The 20,972-nt window shown below is 38.4% G+C and overlaps 1 protein-coding gene and 2 long non-coding RNA genes across 7 annotated transcripts in view; all 3 read right to left on the bottom strand.

Moving 5' to 3' along the window:
* Window positions 1-20,972, bottom strand: part of LOC115669231 (uncharacterized) — a 58,379-nt gene that overhangs the window by 7,009 nt on the left and 30,398 nt on the right. The window contains exons 2-4 of one of the 5 annotated variants that reach the window (XR_008817517.1): window positions 4,684-4,775; window positions 3,784-4,062; window positions 3,049-3,075 (exon numbers count right to left, since the gene is read on the bottom strand). The exons of 2 other annotated variants lie outside the window; for them this stretch is intronic. This is a non-coding gene — a long non-coding RNA (uncharacterized LOC115669231). Of the gene's footprint in view, window positions 1-3,048; window positions 3,076-3,783; window positions 4,063-4,683; window positions 4,776-10,514; window positions 10,529-20,972 lie in introns of those variants that run through there. 2 more of the 5 variants (XR_008817520.1, XR_008817515.1) reach the window with 2 other exon arrangements.
* On the bottom strand, window positions 1,108-2,788 carry LOC130139276 (uncharacterized). Its single transcript, XR_008817511.1, has 2 exons — window positions 2,618-2,788; window positions 1,108-1,994 (listed from the first exon to the last, which is right to left on the bottom strand). It is a non-coding gene; the product is annotated as an uncharacterized LOC130139276 (long non-coding RNA).
* On the bottom strand, window positions 12,972-20,542 carry LOC115664648 (disease resistance protein RUN1-like). Its single transcript, XM_030586547.2, is given in 6 exon segments — window positions 12,972-13,095; window positions 13,192-13,987; window positions 13,989-14,443; window positions 14,546-14,857; window positions 17,139-18,231; window positions 19,641-20,542. Coding segments are annotated over 5 exon segments (3,321 nt in total). The 5' UTR covers window positions 20,348-20,542; the 3' UTR covers window positions 12,972-13,095; window positions 13,192-13,233.

The following is a 20,972-nucleotide window of genomic DNA, read 5'->3' as shown; positions in this document are numbered from 1 at the left end:
ATGCACTTAATTAAATTCCCATAATGTTTCCAACCGCAGAAAGCATATCAAGACATGATATATGAATATATGAAAAAAAAATAAAAAAAATTATCAAAAAAGTCATAAACTTATTATAATTGTGCCTATTAAGTTCAAAACTTTTTTTTTTGCTAATTGAGTTATAAAACATTTTGCATTTATGTCAATTCAGTCCATCTAGCCAATTTTAATTGTAAATCACTCACATGGATGTTTGCCATCCTACGTGGCATAGCCAAAACTGACGTCGATAATTTTAAATAATATTTTAATATTTTTTCGATTTATTTATTTATTTTTCTCTTTTTTTTCTTTTTTTTTTTCTTTCGTTTCTTCTTCTAGTCCTAGGACCTGGGCGACCAGCTAGAGGTGAGGGACCTCGTTGTCGCTTGCGATCTTGCGACCCAAGCGGCCCTCACCGGGGTCACGCAACCCCATGCGGCCCTCACTTGGGTCACACGATTGTCGTGGGGGGTCGCCGCACAAGGTCTTGCGACCTCGGCTAACGGCCGTCAGCGCTAGATTTGGCTCGCTTGGCAACCTGAGCCCTTTGCTAGAGCCGTTGAAGGATTTGAATTCCTTTTAATTAAAAAATAGAAAAATTGCAACCAAAGCCCTTTGCAAATTTTTTTTTACCAAACACTACTCCACCCAAAGTTGCTTTACAAAATATTTTTTACCAAACACAATTTGCATTTCTCTAAAACCCTTTAGACTAAAGGCCTTTGCATTTCCTCTGTCAAAATACTGAACCAAACACCCTGAGAGCTAGCAAAGGATGACTTGTCAAACAACGGCATCCTAATCCTGCGTCTTTGGCCGAACCATGCCCCCCTCCTTAGGACTTACCTATCTTCTTGAAACTCGTCATCCACACCCGTGCTGGTTCGAACGCTTTCCGATATTAGGGGATGATGCCACCAGTAGGTGTAGAAAGTCATTTGAAATAGCCACACCCAGGAACATAGAGCTGGTTTCACAACTAAAGCCCCGGCTAACAAAATCAGTAGGGCGAGAGAGAGAGAGAGAGAGAGAGAGAGAGAGAGAGAGAGAGAGAGAGAGAGAGAGAGAGAGAGAGAGAGATGATTCAATAGGAAGTCCAGTCTACTGAATTTAAAGCAATGGATGGCTTAGGTTGAGTTCAAGATACGTTACATCAAAGCTTTTACAATGTAATGAAAATGCATTAAGCTACACAAAATGAAAAAAGAGCACAAGGTAGTAAGGAAAAAGATCCAGTCATCCAGGAAGCCAAAATTATACATTGTTGTAACATAATCTCGTCTACGGAATTGAAATAATGCATGGGATACAAAATTTGAATGATAGGATCAAGTGATCGGCACATGATGGGGGCGTCTCATAGCTTTCTGTCCAAGCATACGCCTCACTTGGAAGTCTTCTTTTTACGAAACGAACTTCCCTCGACACTGCCGCCATCTCCTATGATAGTATAACATCCATTTTATGCTTTGCAAATGTCTACAGCTAATAAAGGTATGTAATAAAAAATGCTGAACCAGCTCACTTATTCCTTTAGCAAACCGCAACAAATACGAAGCCTTTCTCGATCTTGCTTAACCAACACCAGCTCTTGCCCCTCACTCTCAATCCAAAAGGTATTCTCTTTTTCATTCTGTTGTCCTATAAATACAGCTTTTGGGCCACACCACTAATCCGGAAGTACCCCAGAATCTCAGGTGAAACTTAAAAAACCCGGAAGCCAAAGTGTGAAAAAGCCTCACGTTTTACCTGTCATGGCTTCCGATGTAAATATCAACTGGCATAGTGTAAATAATTCTCATTCAAGCATCTGTTGGGTTGCAGTGAAGGATGAAACAAGGGCCTGCACAGGTAAAACATCACTGAATGCCGATAAGGCAGCGGCTGAACTGTCCTTGAATATGCCCACTTTGACCATCAGTCAGGATGGATCCCAGTTTCAATGTGTTCTCTCCAAATCTGCTGCTAACCTGGCCAATTGTGGGAGAAAATAATATCAGATGTATGTCATAGAACATGGAAAAAGACTTTCTTTCCAAAAGACCTAGCCAAATATCTGACATCTCTGAAACTAAAATCTTCTCACAATTACAATGTTCAGCAAAAAGCCAATGTCTACTCCCAATGTACGCAAACAACATGAAGTACATGGTACTATCTCGGTGCACAACTACGCAAACAAGCTCAAAAAAGGAAGGCCAAAGTTATAAACTTTTATCACCACTTTCGACAGCTTGCACCACCGAGTTTTCTTGCACCGTGTCCCAGACTATTGGTACTTATTACATTCCATGTCACAAATGACTCAGCTTAACTTAAACAAGTAATGCATGCAATGAAACAGAAAACCCCCAATAAACACCCCGACAACCAAAGATATAATCAAATTTAAAATTATGAGCGTCTCCAAATAAGAAAATATCAAGGCTAAAAGATTAAGTCCAAACAGAGCTTAGAAAGTTAGATGTATCATCTCCAACACAGATGTTCACGACACAACTCTATAAAGCAGGTAGATGACTAGCCAGGGACATGATAAAATAATATATAACAAGGCAAAGAAAAAGAACCAAAAGAAAGAAAGCACACTCACCTGCATAAAAGACTTCAACAATGGAGTTTGCAACTCTAGAAGATGATCCGTCATCCAAATCATTTGTTCGAGAAATTTCTCCATTACTATAAGATTTCCGACTCTTCAATGAAAAATGTTCTATAGAAACACCAGTAGTTGCTTTAGATGTGTTCCTTGAAGACAATGCGGGTACACCGCAGCATGAATTCAATAACAAGAGACGCTTTTCTTGAGATAATCTGGTCACAAAAGCTCAAATATTTATCCCGTAAGCACAAACACATGGAAAGGTATATTTAACCGATTGGAAGTATTTAAACCGGGAACTGTGGAGCATCTCGTAATATTTGATTCCGCATTCGAGGCGTTTCTGCACCGTATCCACATACAACCGATTAAGTTGCACAAAGAACCCGAAGAGGACAAAGATGCCGTAAATATGACTGTCTCTCATTCTCCCACGATATGGCTCTAACCTTTGATGAATGAACAAGAAAACACTATTAGGTAACTGCAACAAAATGAAGAGTTATAATCACAAAACTATCTATTGGGATGTAAACATAACTCAGCTAATACCAGATAGATGGTCCAAGGGTGTCAATTAGCTATTTCTTCTTACATTTTAACATAGTAAGTAGACCACCAAAAGAAGGTAAAGATTGTAACTATTTTCGGTGAATTCATTTGAAGTCATCACTGATAATCCTAGGGAATTTTAATGTTTCCACCTTCTTCCCTCGCCTCTCATGTTCGTCCTTTTCCACCTTTTCCAAAAAGAGCATTTAGTACACAATCAAACAAAACTACAACTAATTGCACAAAATTGAGCATCATCATCTAAGCATCATTTACATGTGAAAGAGCAGTTCAGATATCAGAATAATCTCACATGCAATAACTTCTACCCAGTTTTAACAAAAGGCAACCGCTTGACCATGAACGAATTCTTTCTATTCCTACTATTGTCATTTACCCTCTAATCTAAGCACGGATCATATAAAATCTTCATCTCTTAGCTTAAAAGCCACTCTTTGAAACAAATTTAAATGAAAAAAAGAATCAAGGTTTTAAACTATCAGATGCCAATATTTGTGAGAAGCGAGATTGGATTTTGTAGAAACATCTTGGAGTACCGTGTGCTTATAGAATATGTAATGCAAAAAACAAATCCAGTAACTTACGTGAGCCAGTCTATGGGACCCAATCTCTGTGAAAGACAATGTACCAATCCATCCATACATGTTCTGATGGCAGACTTTTTCTGTCTTTGATCCTTTTGCCTAAACGAATACTTTGGCTTTGAACTTCTAGACAACTCCTCATCCGTAGTGGAATCACCTACAGAAAGAATATCATATACAAACTTTAAATCTAACATAACTTGCAAAGCTCCTTTATTTGATCACTTTAGATCCATTAGCTTCTTCAGTAGAAAGGTAGTTTCCATATATATCAGTCACCTGTATAAGCAAAAACAGTCAGTTAATAAACACCAGATTAAAATAAGTTATAAACATGAAGCAATCACAAAAACCACTGTCCACAGATTTGAGTAAATGAAAAAAGTCAAAAGACACAACTTGTAAGTCGTTATTCATTATGGGGAAAGTAAGAGGACTTTATAATATCGTAAGACCTAAACCACTATAAATCAGAAAAGGCTCTTTACAGCTTCTCAAGGCAATAGTAATCATGAATTTCACAAGGCTCTTTACAGTGACCTTGATCAACATTTGCATTTGATCACTGTGGCCGGCGAGGGTCGTCGTAGCTCGCTGGCTATTGGACTCTAATAAGATTTGTTAAGCTTATCCTACTCAGATTGCCCTATCGAGCAGTCCACTTAATTTGACATTGGCAGACATGAACCATAAACATGGATTGCCATCTCTATTAGCAGCTAAATGTTCCTTGAGCAAGCTTGTCAGTTCGCATGCATCATGCAACTTTTGAGCAATTCAGAATCTTTCCCGAGAGAGATCGAGAGAAGAACACATTCGATAACAAAGGATTGTTGCAGGAAGAATTTCTAGTTGAGAAGTAGTGATGGTAATGTTAAAATAATAACATAGAAAATTTACTTCAACATCATGCAGTAAAACCGTACCGTCTTCTAGTCCCAAGACAACAACTTTGCCATCAGGACGCTAGCATAATGATGTTATACATTTACCTGGAGTACATAAGAGTAGTTAAGAGAATACAGTATTGACGACATACAATGAAACATGCAAAGAAAAGTGAGTTCATAAACAACAACAACAAAAAAATTAATAGACGAAGAGGAAAGATAGAGAACACACATAAACCAACAAAATGATAATCAAATTCGTAACAGTACAATATAATTGAGAGGGATATCGGTGGCTTGATATGGTGTTTCTTTGGGGGAGTAAGTCATCTAAAGCTAGGGAATCTATATCTTTTTGGCAGCCTCCAATCCATTGTCTCAATCCAAAAACGAATCTTCTTGTTCAGCTTTGGAACCTCAAAGTGGTGTGGATCCATGAAAGCAAACTCAAGGCAAAGATCACGAGTGTACAAGTATCTACAACATAGGATCTCAACAGAAACCATTCAAGGATTGGTTCAAGCACTATAGTGCTCTCAACAACATGTTTTTCGTATCCAGAAGACAATATGACGTTTGAAGCATTCAGATGTGTTAGTTTTATTATTAGATAATTAGCAAGTTGGGTTTATTTTAGGAAAGGGTATTTAGGTCTTTGTATCAAGGCTTAACCCTAAGCCTATATATACTTGGTTTATCTCAATAATAAAGTAGATCTCTTTTACCAAATTACATGGTATCAGAGCCACAATAAAACCCTAATCCTAATCCTAAATTAAGCCCTAACCCTAGCCTACTGTTCACGGCCAGCGAAGAACCCACACGTCTCACGCGTCGTAGCTCGCGCGACTCAGCGCGACCTCGCGCGCTCCTCGGCGCGACCTCGCGCCCCCCCGCGCGCGACTCAACGCGCCTCCAGAGCGCGACTCAGCGCCTCTTCCAGTGATGTGATTCGCAGAGAGAGGCAACAGATGTGAAGAAATTTTTGGTCATGTTCCGTTGCTTCTCTCCGATCCGTCTTGGTTATGGGATTTTTTGCTCGTGTTTCTCTCGCTGTCTTGCACCGTCGATGTGAAGACATTGTTTTTAATTAAAGTGTAGTGGTGGTTGATGTGGTGAGCGGATCTGGTTGATGTGGTAGTGGAAGTTGGTGTGGTGACTTGTAGTGTGATTGATAGTTGTCTGTTGGTGGTGTTCACATTTTTTTTTAGTGGATTTGGTGACAATCTGATAGATTACAGTGTTCTCTTTTTAATTGGTGGATATGTCTACTGATTCAGTAACTTCGAATGTTCGTTCAGGGGTGACTACCCCGACTATTGCTACTAGTTCCTTTGGTATGAGTGGTTTACACACCACATTAGTAAAGTTGGATGGCACGAATTACCCGAGTTGGTCAATGGCCCTTTCTACTTTTATTTATGCTAATCGCCAATCTAGGTGGCTCCATGAACCACCACCCGAGGATTCAGCTAATTTAGAAGAATGGAGGGTCACCGACGCTGCGTTGCGTACTCGTGGGGGAAGTATGACCGATTCTATTCGTCCTCTTTTTATGAATTGTATGACAGCTCGTGAGGTGTGGTCCAAATGCACTTTACTTTATTCTGGACAGAATAATATGAGTCGAGTATGTGATATGTGGGAGGCATTATTTGAGGCTAAAATTGGTCCTTCCTGGATTGGCGGAATACTATGCTCGTTTTACTTCTTTGTCTCGGCGACTCCGGTCTCATCTTCCACCACCACAACAGCTTACTCGGATGCAGCGAGAGAGAAGCGGACATGCTGGTGGTCCTCTTTCTTCGAGGTCTTGGTCCGGATCACGGTGCCCTAAGACAAATAGACATTCTCTGGGCACCCTTCCTTCCATAGAGGAAGTATATTCTCGAGCTGCTCGGTACACTCCTGATTCGAAAGCTTCAACTATGTCAGATAATAGTGCTATGGTGGCTCGTGGTAATCAAGGAGTTCGTGGTCGTGGCAATTGGAGTACAAGTAACTTTAATCATGGTCGTGGCCGCACTATTCCGGGTCGAGGTGTTCCTCGAGGTGGTAGTACTGCTAGTGCTAGAGGAGGTCGTGGAGGTCGTTTTTGTACTCATTGTCAGTTGGCTGGACACACTATTAACTATTGTTATGATCTCCATCCTGAGTTGCGGGGTTTACGGGCTTCCATTGATATTGAGCCTCGGTCTTCTTCATCCTGGATCGCTTCCGAACAAAGTCTGTCGCTTGACTCGTGCGAAATATGATGAGCTGATTAGAGCGCGACAACCCGGTGGTTCTTCGCTCCCGTTGCTACTTTGGCACAACATAATGATGGTACTTGTCTCTTAGCCACTACAGATACACTTAGTCCTTGGATTATTGATTCAGGTGCCACTCATCATATGACTGGTGATTCGCGTCTTCTTACTTCATCTTCTTCTACTCCTTCCACTTCAGTCACCTTAGTAGATGGTTCAAAATCTCAAGTAGCTGGTACAGGTTGTGTGTCATTGAATTCCTCCATATCTTTGCCTTTTGTTTACCATATTCCTCGATTCCCTTATAGTTTGTTATCTGTCAGTTCCATTACTCGTGATCTTGATTGCAATATCACCTTTTCTCCATCTTCATGTGTCCTCCAGGATCGGAAGACTGGACGCCGGATAGGTGGTGGGCGTGAGGCTGGTGGATTGTATCTTCTAGACCCCGTGATTGTTCTTCCATCTGCTACTATTCGGAAGAAGGCTGTGGATGACTCTTATCGGTTGCATTGTCGTCCTGGGTCATCCGTCAACGATACACTTTGTCATTTTCCTTTTGTGTCTAGATCGAGTCTTAAGTTTGATTGTGAAACGTGTCAGTTGGGAAAGCATCATCGTGTGTCTTTTCCACCCCGTGTTTTGAGTCGTGCTTCTCAACCATTTGAGTTAGTCCATTCTGATGTTTGGGGTCCTAGTCGAGAGTCTTCATTTGGTTTTCGTTATTTTGTCACTTTCACTGATGATTGTACTCGTACCACTTGGTTATATTTAATAAAAGATCGTGCGAGGTATTTCACTCCTTTCGTCAATTTTACAATGAAGTTACTACTCGATATGGATATCCTGTTAAATGCTTACGTACGAGATAATGCTCGTGAGTATTTTTCTTCTTCCACCTTTCTTCCTTTCCTTGAATCTCGTGGTATTTTACATCAGAGTTCTTGCGCTCACACTCCACAACAAAATGGAGTTGCTGAACGTAAGAATCGTCATTTACTCGATGTTGCCCGGTGTCTTCTTCTTCATACACATGTACCTAAATCTTACTGGAGCTATGCTATTCGTACAAGATGTCATCTTATTAATCGTCTTCCATCTTCTGTGTTAAAGGGAGCTGTTCCTTTTACTCTTCTTCATCCTAATCAACCTTTATGGTCTATTCGTCCTCGTATTTTTGGTTGTGTCTGTTTTGTCCATCAGTTGTCTCCTGGCCTAGACAAATTATCTCCCCGTGCTGAAAAATGTGTCCTTCGTTGGTTACTCTCGTACCCAAAAGGGTTATGTTTGTTATAATCCTACTTCTCGTCGAGAGTACGTCTCTGCTGATGTTACCTTCTTCGAGGATCGGACATTTTTTGGTAATGTTTCTTGTCCCGCACCGTCTTCCTCACCTTCTCAAACATTGTTAGTTCCCTACCTATATCTCCAGAGAATCACCATATGTCTCTTCTACTTTTGTTCCATCAAATCCAAGTTCATCTCAGCCACTACAGTCTATACACGTGGTCCTCGCCGTGCTTGGAATCATGACTCTCCATCGGCGGACGCCTCACCACTATCTCCGCCCCGCTTCGATCCTCTTCCATCACCTCCAGTTGACTCTCCCGTTGCACACCGTACTCGATCTCGGTATCCTCTTGCTCATTTTGTGTCTTATCATAATTTATCTCCTCAAATGTCATCATTTGTGTCGTCTCTCGCATCTGTGTCTGTGCCCAATAGTGTGCAGGAAGCTTTAGCTCATCCAGGTTGGGCTCGTGCTATGGAGGAAGAAATGGCTGCACTACAACACAACAAGACTTGGGAACTTGTCTCTTTACCTCCTGACAAGCAATTGGTAGGTTGTCGGTGGGTATTTGTTGTTAAATATCATCCTGATGGTTCTGTTGAGCGCTTAAAGGCGCGTCTTGTTGCGAAGGGCTATACTCAAAATTATGGCATTGACTATGACGAGACTTTTTCTCCGGTGGCTAAAATTCCTTCTGTTCGTGTCATTATTTCTTTGGCTGCTCGTTTTAAGTGGACTCTTCATCAGCTTGATGTTAAAAATGCGTTCCTTCATGGGGATCTTCAAGAAGAGGTCTATATGGAGCAACCACCCGGGTTTGTTGCTCAGGGGGAGAAGGTATGCCGATTGCGTAAAGCTTTATATGGACTAAAGCAGTCTCCTCGTGCTTGGTTCGGTCGTTTTAGTGATGCTGTTACCAGTTTTGGTATGCATCGATGCAATGTGGATCATTCCGTATTTAGTATGTCATCTTTGAAGGGGTATGTTATTCTGGTTGTTTATGTTGATGATATCATTGTTACTGGGAGTGATGTTGAAGGCATAAAACGACTCAAGCAATTTCTACAAAAGGAGTTTAATACTAAAGACTTAGGTCTACTTCGATATTTTCTCGGTATCGAAGTTGCATATACTGGTGATAGTATTGCTCTTTCTCAGAGAAAGTACGCCATTGATATTCTTAAGGAGGTGGGCTTGCACGATGCTAAGCCTGGTGATACACCTATGGACCCTGGGGTGAAGCTTGATAACGAACACGGGGAGCTTCTTCATGATCCAGAAAAATATCGTCGGTTGGTAGGCAAGTTGAATTATCTTACCATTACTCGTCCAGATATCTCATTTGCTGTTAGTGTGGTGAGTCAGTTCATGAGCTCTCCTCGTACTACTCACTGGCAAGCTGTCTTACATATTATACGATATTTGAAGGGAGCCCCAGGTCAAGGGCTTGTATTCCATAATCGGGGTCATCTTAATGTAGCTGGTTATTCTGAGCCAGACTCTTTGGAGGTGACAGGATACTCTGATGCAGATTGGGCTGGTTGTCCTGTAGATCGCCGGTCTATATCAGGGTACTGTGTATTCCTTGGAGGTAATCTTGTGTCGTGGAAGAGTAAGAAACAATCGGTTGTTTCTCGATCTAGTGCGAAGCGAGAATATCGTGCTATGGCTAACGTTACAAGTGAGCTTCAGTGGATTCGTATGTTGTTGACCGGAGATTGGATTACATATGGCAGGATCGTCTACTCTCCATTGTGACAATCAATCTGCCATTCATATTGCTAGTAATCCAGTGTTTCATGAGCGAACTAAGCATATAGAGATTGATTGTCACTTTGTTCGGAAAAAGGTGAATTGTGGTGATATACAGCTGGTACATACACGGTCTGAGGAGCAATTAGCAGACATTTTCACGAAACCTCTACGGCGTGGACGAGTTTCATATATTTGCAGCAAGTTAGGTCTTTTTGATATGTATGCCCCAACTTGAGGGGGAGTGTTAGTTTTATTATTAGATAATTAGCAAGTTGGGTTTATTTTAGGAAAGGGTATTTAGGTCTTTGTATCAAGGCTTAACCCTAAGCCTATATATACTTGGTTTATCTCAATAATAAAGTAGATCTCTTTTACCAAATTACAAGATGTTTCTGGAGAAAAAATAACTCCTCTAAATTTTTCCAGTGAGAATAGATAACAAAAATTACCAAGGCTAGGCATCTAATCATAAGATCTTACGAATTTGAATTACCAAAAGATAATGTCATGTAAGAACTTAACATACTGAGATGCAGCTCCCCCTACCCTCCTAGTCTCTTCACTTTCTCCAACTCCTCCCTCCATCCCTGACCAGATTGTGTACAAATATGCAGCATAGCTTGAGATATATCCTATTCACAAGTAAGTTAAATTCCCAACAACGAACTTGATTAGTCAAAATGATGTGACGAAATGCCCCTTTAATCAGAAGAAGATAAATTTAACTTCAAGTAATACAAAATGTGAGAAACTTTCCAGACTAGACTCTACATTTTAGCAATACAAAATGTGAGAAACTTTCCGACTATACTAAATCTCTCCTTGTAGGGAACGCTCAATCAAGACAAGAAGAGGAGCCGAAGTAATATTACATCGTGAGTCACCAACGTAAATCGAAGGAAAACTACATAGATGCCCGACGACATTGAGATGGTACTGCATGGGCTAAACCTCGCCAACTCCATGTTGGCATCTAGCATTTCAAGATCGACATAGCTAGACTATCTAGCATAAATGACATCCCCTCCAAGTCGAGTTCTTTATTTTTCATGGACACTTTAACTGGTCCACCAAAAAGGGCAACAAGATGGCAAAACAGGAGTATGGTACACTTCCGGTTGGTCTAAATGACCATCGGTTAAGATATGGAAAAAAATCCCCTAAGGCACCAACCTTGTCTAGAAGTTAACAGGAATGTATCGCTGCTATAAATAAAAGTCCCTCCATTCAACGGATATCGCTTGGAATTATTTACATGCAACTAAGTCATCTCTAAATTTCATCTTGTATCACCGTCATTCACTCTTCATTTTTGTGTAAAACACCAATTCCTTAAGTTCAACGTGGTCTTCTTGTTCATACATTCGAGCACTTTACCTCTATGTTCGTCCAATTCTCCATTGAATGCAATTTGGACCGAAAGGAAGCACAGACATTTAGGAAAAGCGAAAGAACTAAAACGAAATACGGCCAATGACTCAAAGGGTACAATAAGCCATCGTTGAAGACAAGAACACACTCAAATAGAAAAAAGAGAACTTTCTCGAATTGTCCACCCTCGCCAATTGAAGCAATGAAGCACCACCTTCTCATCCTCCGTGACTATGGCCAGCAAATCCTTCTCCGGATTCCACTCCGCCATCTTCACCTGCCAATCAGAAATCAAGTAAATATCATAAAACAGAGGCCGAACAGTCAAGTCAACCGCCCATTAGGTCACAAAAGCACGTCGAATGGGAGCTGAACCCGAGAAGCCGCGAGTCCGAGAGTATGCGAGAGAATATTGCGAGAAGAGGAACAGGTTGGAGAGAAAATAAGAGAGACAAACAGACTTGATTACGGGAGTGGAGGCGACGGTTTCATCTCCGAAAAGCTTCATCAAATATAATACGGCAACCTGGGATGACAACATGCCGACAACCTTTACCATTCCAAGGATGCATTGTCGGGGTTTGGACAAGTTCCTGGAACATCGAGCTCAAGATCCTTTGATGATTTCGATTCCTTTTAGAAATGCCTTGCGAAAGCTCTCTTGGATATTTCGGCATTTACATCAAGCGGTGGAATGATAACCGAATTCGCCAATGAGTCGGATGAAATCGACCCAAGAACTAAGATCACCAAACTACTAATAATACTCAAGTTTACGGATCCGTGTTTGTCAAACTCGATATCCTTTTTGAACTCTTTGGATCCAACTAATGGGGCATCTAACATCGGCAACCACGAAGCCTTGATCAAATTAGAATAGTGAATTCAACACAAGTTGCTTGCTTTTGTGGGACATAGTATGATCCTTTTCTCATCATTATGTGCTATTCATGCATTAGAATTGATGCAAGACAGTTTTCAAATGGCATACAGGATACCGCAACATCTCCTAAGGAAACTTATGGAATTGCTTCGTCTGTTTTTATTTTCAGCATGTAAATGCACTAACAAGAGCTTATGCACAATATAAGGGATTATTTCACGAGCAGGTTGATTATGTCAAAAGACATTCTAGTTAATTTCTTGCTTGGCTCAAAAGTTCGGGCATATGACGATGGCTTTACCAACTCGCAAACATCAAGATGCATTATTTGGAAGAATGATGTTTGCTTCATTTCTCTCCTTATACAGTTTGTAGGCGGATTTGATTCAGAGACAATGCAAGCGTAAAATGTGTAGGACACAAATGTGCGGATTTTACCCCAAGTCAGTAGCATACGCATACTAAGGGATGCCCTGTCAACACGCTCCTTTTCCACCGTAAATTCACTCGGTAAGGGTACCTTAGAAACATGCGATCCGAATCGCATGATGAGTGAAAGCAAACTAAAACCTCACATTAGAAGGACCGCCATATAGGGTCCTTCATTTAGCATTTCTCGGCCTAAACGATAAACTTTGGCATGCTATGAAATACCCGTATACATCGGTTTTTATTCGCACCTCCAACATTCCGTAATCAATCAAACGTCGAGAATCTTTATTTTTCTCGCATAGGATGACGGATCCTCCCCGAAAGACTAATGACAAATGATGCGCTTAGAAAGCCTTTTCTTCTATTTCCATTGCTGGCATGATAAGCAGAATCATATTGCCAAAGCACACATTGACTTCCATGAACATCTCCCCCGAATACCTTGAATCCAAGTAAGGATACAATCATGACACTGTCAACCAGGAAATACAAAATGCAAATTGGGCGGTAGATCTCAAAAGAGCAAAGGTAACTTACCTGCTTTATGTACCCTTCGTTAGAAAATGTGGATCATTTCCATTATATTGACTCATCCTCGTCGTACGTATCGTCTGATTCCTCGTCTAATTTCTCGTCTGATTCCTCGTCTGATTCCTCGAAATTTCGATCAATCCGCACACCAGATAATTCTGGAATTGTTTGGAGCGACTCGCATCCACCGATTCTCAGTTCTTCCAAAACCTCCAACGTATCGAGGCCTTGAATTTCGGCTAAGTTTTTGCAGCCTTGAGCGTTTAATATCTTCAGCCTCCCGGATTTTGGAAGGTCTAGCCTTTTAATTGAAACGCTCGCAGAGACATCCAGGCTTTCCAAAAACTCCAACCTATCGAGGCCTTGAATTTCGGCTAATTTCTTGCACGCTTTAGCATATAATTTCTTCAGGCTCTTGGATTTTGGAAGGAGCAGCCTCTCAATTGAACCGCACCGATAGATAGTCAAGCTTTCCAAATATATCAATTTGTCAAGTTCAAGACCTCGAACTTCAACTAGATTCTCGCAATCAACGACGTATAATGTCCTTAGATGGATAAACTGTGAAACGTCCACTGTTTTAATAGATCGACAGAACCAAACGTCCAAGAATTCCAACTCGAAGGGAGTGTTTAGGGATTGTGGTAATTCTGATTCTTCAATGTCTGTCGGTTGGGAGCATTTTGAATTCTTCGATAGTGTTGATGGAAGCACTTCGATGCACTCGAGAAATCTGCAGAACCAAACTCGTAGTCGCTTGAGATGGGTTAGGTGGGAAAGTGAGGGCAATTTGCGGCTTCCACGGTGACGCTCAAATCATTAAGTTGGAAGGAAGGTTGTCCGGCAACGATTGGAGCTGTTCGCAGCGAAGAAAATCAAGGCGTTGTAGGGAAGAAAGATTGCACATGCTCTCCGGCAATTCCCCTTTCAGTCTGAAGCAATCGAAAGCGCGTAACTCTCGAAGCTTTCTCAACCTCCTAATACCCTTGGGTAATTTTTCTATACCGGTTTCAGAAATCTCCAAAATCTCTAGATTCTCCAGAGACTCTATTTCTGCTGGAAGCTTTCTAAGGAACCAACACCCCTTCAAATCCAAGCGAAGGAGGTCCTTCATGTCTCCAATTGAAGGATGGATCTGCTCCACTCTCAAACAATGACTGAGGATGAGAACCTCCAAATGCTTAAAAGCGGAGAGGAAGATCGTATTTTGCAAGAATCCACAATCCGTAAGGCTGAGATATTTGAGTCTCTCTGCCATCTGGTAAAATAAAAATAATAATGTTTGTAAAGGGATTAGTCTAGATTGACTATGATTCAAAAGAAAGCATAAAAGGAAGAAAAAAAAGAGACTTGTTCTTACCATGAAAGAACTCCATCCTTCCCATTTCTCATTTATCTCGCAGTTTCGCAATTCGAGCACAACTAATTCCGTTACATGAAAATTTTTTACTTCAAAATTCATGGGACATTTTTGCCATCGAAGCCATTTTAACCCCTCCATTGAGTCTTTAAAATCTCCACTAAGTTGTGCCCCATCCATGTGAAGGAATCTTAGACTCGTCAATTTTTTGAATTGTTCTTCTGTGTAAATGTCGCCATCTCGCTCGGTTGTTTTGTCGGAGCCTTCTGAGCTGCCTTTACTAAGATCAACCGCCTCAGTCTTGTCCGTTCCCTATTAGCAAGAACCTTCATTTATACTAAATCCAACTAAAGTAATCGAATATCTTCTGTTTATATTGCTAGCAATGTGAAGATATGATTTTCTTCTAACGCCAATAAACAGTATTTAATAGAAATATATATTTTTCTCTCTATAAATTTCATATTAATTTCGTGTATATTACTCAACTGAGCTACTTACATGATTAATAAAGAAATAACATATACTCTTGTTTTCCATTAGAGTAATAACTAATTACAAGAAACTGAAAATTGTGATGGTAGTTATATTAATGTATTATGTAGTTATTATTTTACTAATAGTAACTTGAAATATTTTTAAATTATTATTTTCTAATTATAAATAACTAAGACAATAATATTGGTTATATTCATATTCTCTACAACTTGTTATTTTATCATAAATTTTAGTTTAACTATAGATTACAACTTGATATATTCATAATCATAAATAACTTAGTTATTCAAAGTATAATAAATATGATAAATAGACCCTAAAAACTTTAATGTATATTAAAAGGATTAATTTTTCAAAGTGCAAAGCATTTTTGAAAGGTGAAAATTGAAGCTATTCTTGGCTACAAGCCTACATGGAATAGCTTTTCCTTGGCCCCCCAGGAATAAATATTCGTGATTGTGAGAGAATAGTAATTTCTATTCTATTTTTTGAACAAAATGAAGGAATAATTGCTTCATCAGAATAGATTGGAAATAGAATAGTTATTCCTAAGAACCAAATGTGTAGCATGCTTTAACAAAAAAAAAATCACTTATGCATAAGAAGGCAAGAAGTAATACTGAAAGTTCATGAATTTCCACAAGTCAATTTCTCCAAACCAGAAAATTTTGTTATTGTACTTCACAATGTTGTACAATATTTCATGTATATTCGTTTTTCTTTTGGTTAGTTTAGTTTATTAATCATTTAGTACGAAAGACATAACAAATAGACATTGGCTTTGAATTTGTTAATATATGAATTGGCTCTTGAGATTATACATGGGTCGCCCGTTAGGATTGCAAATAAGTGTCAGTCTTTTTAGCATCAACTTGAGTCAAACCAAATGATGGATTAAAAGTAGTAGAGTAAAAATTATAATTAATTTCACAAATACAATCGCATACTTAATTATACAAAATAGAATTTGACTATTTATCTCTTTGACTTTTTATGAAGAAAAAGTAAAACATTTATCTTTTTAATGGCATAAAATACGCTTGATGTTATATACGTACACACACATAAGGAATTTATGTTCCTATCTTATTCGCTATGTTTTAAATCAGTCCTTGTCCTATGAATATTGGTAAATGGAATTCCTAACATAATATTACATAAAATAAGTATCTCTTCCATTCTCCATTATGAAATAATGACTAAAATTTCATGAGAAATGTAGGCATCATTAGTCCTATTATATTAATTTAACATTTAGATTTTATAATTCTTTGACTTATATATCCTGAGTGCTTATGGTTTATAGCAGCATAGTCAAGTTATTTATTGCGTGTGTCAAAGACATAAATGAAGCAATTATAGAAATTCAAGATCTTTCCAATATAGAATATCACTATCAAGCATCTAAAAAATTTGAAAATATCTCATTCTTGGAGATAATTTCATAATATACACTTTAGAAAAAATCTCAGATAACACTACAATACTTACTAAGAGAGAGCAACCACCTAACTTTCTAATCTCGTCAATTAAACATTCGAGGGCAATAATAGTAGAAGGTTCTCCGTTCACTAGAGCAAGCACTAAGAGGACCAACATAACTCTAAGACTACGTTTGGTAGTCGAGATGAAATTCAAAATAGGATAAATTTTATCATTTCTCGTATTTGATGCCTGCCCAAAACAGGATAAAATCGGATATATGATGGATATAAACCAGATAAAGTTATCCCATGTGGGAGGTTGGATAAAGGTAAATAGGATTTATAATATCCATGATATAAAATTTATTTTTCTCGAATAACAAACTTGTTAAATTAATACAATTAAATAATATTTGAATATAAATAATATTTAAATTTTAATATAAAATTCAAAATAACAAAAATAACAATAATTTCGTTTTTATTTATTCTTATTTTTATTTATATATTTAAATTTCTTTCTATCTAATGATATAAGTTTCATATATATAAATAAATACATTTAATATTTATATTTATTACATATTTTAGGTATATTAGTATAGTTTACTATTTAATAAAATTTTATTAGAGAACATGGACTAAGTGAGCAAAAGACACAAAATGGTTACCTTATTTTCCTTTAGCACTTTCACAGCTTCCTTGGTGTCCCATAACCTGCTACGGTACCAAGGTTGCCGCTCGTTTTCCTTTCGAACTATTTCTCTACCAAGATCTCTCAATTGGTCATGCATTTTGAGCTCATGATGATCTCCAACTTTTATTAATGACATGAATCTCAATATTTCAATTCCCTCCCCTGGGAAAAGGTCACAGGCGTCCCACATGTAAAATGCGATTCTCTTGTCAGTGCCAATGAAAAAGCAAGCAATATCCAAAAATATTTGTTTTTGTTGACAGTCTAATGCTTCATAACTTATTCTTAATTTTTCTTGCACTTCCATATGAGGGACTTTTTTTAACTTCTTTATCGTTTCTCTCCATTGCGTTGACTCTTTTCCACAAAATAATGAACCAAAAACCTCAAGGGATAAGGGAAGCCCACCGGTGATGGATACAACCTCATGAGTGAGGTCCTCAAATTCCCTTGGAGGAGAGTCCCTTCGAAACGCATGTTTGCTAAATAGAATCAAAGATTGATTGTCATCCATTTCCTTATGGCCATAGTCGTAGTCCACCCCAGCTTCTTCAAGAATCCTCTTGTTTCTAGTGGTAATAATGATCCTACTTCCCGAAAAAAACCAATCACGATTACCAGCCAAACGCTTCAACTGAACGACATTATCCACATCATCAAGAAGAACGAGGACCTTTTTACCTTTAAACTTGGAGGAGATGAACATAGTCCCTTCATCCTCATTACGAACTTCATTTTCTAGCTTCAATATATCATAGATTAACTGATTCTGTAAGTAATGAACGCCACGCTTCCACGATTCCCTTATATCAGCAATGAAGCTACGATGCTCAAATTGATTGGAGAGCTTGTTGTAGATGGCTTTAGCAAGAGTAGTCTCACCAATGCCTCCCATTCCGTGGATGCCAACAAATATGGTGGCATGAGATTTCTTATCCATAAATTCCATAACCTCCTTCGCATGACTATCAATTCCGACCAAATTTTCAGAAATAACCAGCTCAAATTTTTTCTTCAATTCGCTCAACACTTTTCGGACAATCGATTTCACCAACTTTGCTTCATACCTGTCAAATGTGACGAGTTCAAATATGTGACTACAATAATTTTATATTGTTTATCTATTGAGAACACCGTAATAAATAAATCTTGGGATAAATAGAAAATCTTTAAGAATTGTTTTTGTCACACCTCCATATATTATTTATATGCTAAGACTAAAGTGGGAAATGCCTATGGTTGCTTCGCAGGGCGTGCCCCATTCCACTATTACTCTGACACAATTTATTAAGCCAGAAGAAATTTGAGGGTATTGCTTATAAATCTTGAATATTGTATATATTATGGATTTGAACCAAATTTTGAACTTGTTGTTTGTTAACGATATTAAGGACGACGTCGACGTGACTTTGGAAATTTTCTAGAGCATTTGAATGAGCAAAAATCCAATAAACCAACCTAGTATGAGAGTCAACCATCGATCAATAAACATGTCATAACTTTTGATGCAAGAGGATTTCAGACCCTATAATACGAATCCGAAAAGTTGTAAAGAGTGTGATATTGTGAACTACCTGAATGCAATTGAGGTGATTTCTCCTTGTTTGTGCAATTCTACACGCTTGCAAGTTTCTACTTGTGTTGTGAATTTAGTATCATTCTATATCGGTGTTCTTATCTGTTTCATTGCCCCCAAGGATATGACAACAGGTTGTACTTCATTTTCCTTTTGAGTATCTATGTTCTATGATTTCAATTGATCTAATATCGATTTTATAGGGAAGTAGAATAATTTTTACCCAAAATAAGCACATTGCTTCAATATATGTAGGTGTATGAGATAGAAATTACTTGTTAAAGATAGGAAATGCATTGATAATTATTTAAATAAACATAAAATAAAAATAATCCTGTTTTCCTTTTTATATTTACAATCATCATATATAACCAACGAAACATTTATTTTGTAAAATAATTTTAATAGCAACGAATCAACGATATTAATGATTTAATAAATGTAACTTGGGAAGATAAAGAATTATGGCTTGGACAATCACCATGCACGGTATATGACGTTATGAGCTCTGAATAAAAATCACCAATAAGTTGTACCATTAATCTCAAATAAATATGTAAATAGAAAAGTTTGTACCATTAATGCAATATACACTATAAACATGAAAAAATGGCCCAATGTTACAAAATCTTTCGATATAAGAGTAAAAATTCATTAAAAAAATATTATTATTCAAGTGTATGGGATCATAACAATAAAATCTATAATTAGATTGGTCAATATCAATAAAGCAAAAAACTAAAAAAAGAATAACTTATAGAACTCATGCATTGCAGGATCTTAGTGTCAACAAGATCTTTATATATAAAGAACGAAAATGAAGCAGGTGAGAATCTGAACAACTAGTAAATACCCACACATATTAAAAGAAACAAGAGAATGTTTGGTTAAAAACTTTACCCATCTGCTTCATATCCTTTCAATGTGCTGACTTCATCGAGTGCTTTCTTCCATTTCTCCAAAATCGTTGGGTCGAAACACCTCTTGCGCAAACGCCTCTCGCGCTCATGAAATGCGTCTCCGAAACTCCCAATTTGATGTCCCACTTCAGCTGGTTTCACTTTATAGAATATCGGCAAGACTATCTGCCCGTTATTATTCTTGCACTCCATTATTTGAACTAGTTCATCCAGGCACCAACTGCTTGCACCATAATTGACGGAGATAATGGGGATCAGGATCTTACTGTTTGTGATGGCTGCCCAAAGCTCTGGTTTGATCTTCTCACCTTGGTGGAGCTTGTCATTGTCTCTAAAAGCATGAATTCCGGCATCGAGGAGCCCGTTGTAGAGGTGATCGGTGAAGCCTTTTCGAGTATCTGAGCCTCTGAAGCTCAAGAACACTTCGTAGAAGTTTCCAGTCAACGAACTAGATGCACTGTTGTTAGTTTCTGTCGGAGACGAACTAGATCCACCGGAATTAATTTCTGTCGATGCAGTCATCGAACCAGATGAGCCAGTATCAACATCTTCTGCATTTCCGCACGCACTAGTTTTCTTCTTCTTAAAGGGACGATGCATTTCGTCTTTGCTCTGATGCTGCCCGTAGTTTGCGCTTTCAAGTCTGACAAAGAAGAAGGCCAGAATGCCTCTCAGGAAATAGGACATGCCTTCTTGTTGCCCATTCTCTCGTGGTTTGATTTACATAATGGGACCAGTTGGCGACCAGAATCGCACCAATAAGTCAAGCTTGTCAACCACGTGCTTAGAGTCGTTGCCTTAACGCGGCTGAAATCTCAATGCACAAGAGAATCCAAGGCGATACTTGTTCGGGAAGAAGTAATGAAACGAAATGAAACCAAAGATAATAGACATAAAACGGTGGATTTGTTGGGAAGATGAAAAGTGGAGAGAGACTTGGGATGAGTCTTCGTTGAACTTAGTCTACTGCTTGCAACGTTCAACTTTCCTTTTGCTTTTGTTAATTTATTTTCCATCAGAGAAGGTGTTTTTGTTGAATATATTTAAGCTCTTGATCCCACTTAGGAATTTATCCCTCTCACTTTGAGCCTTTTAAATATTGTACAGTCAAGCCGATAAACTTTATTTCAATACTGAAATGTTGTATCATTAACGATCACTTATTCTAAAAAATTATGTTATTAACGCATGTCGAGGATCATAAAAAATTACCAAAATACTATATATATATATTCATTTTGTACCCGAGCAAAATGAGAAAAATTTCTTTTTGCTCTGGTTCTGCCATAATTTCTCCTTCAAATTTCATAAA

This window comes from Syzygium oleosum, unplaced genomic scaffold, assembly GCF_021117445.2.
Source record: "Syzygium oleosum isolate NSW1041296 unplaced genomic scaffold, Sole_v2.1 Sole_v2.11, whole genome shotgun sequence".
NCBI lineage: Eukaryota > Viridiplantae > Streptophyta > Magnoliopsida > Myrtales > Myrtaceae > Syzygium > Syzygium oleosum.
The sequence above is the reverse complement of the archived record's forward strand: the minus strand, read 5'-3'. Positions and strand labels throughout refer to the sequence as shown.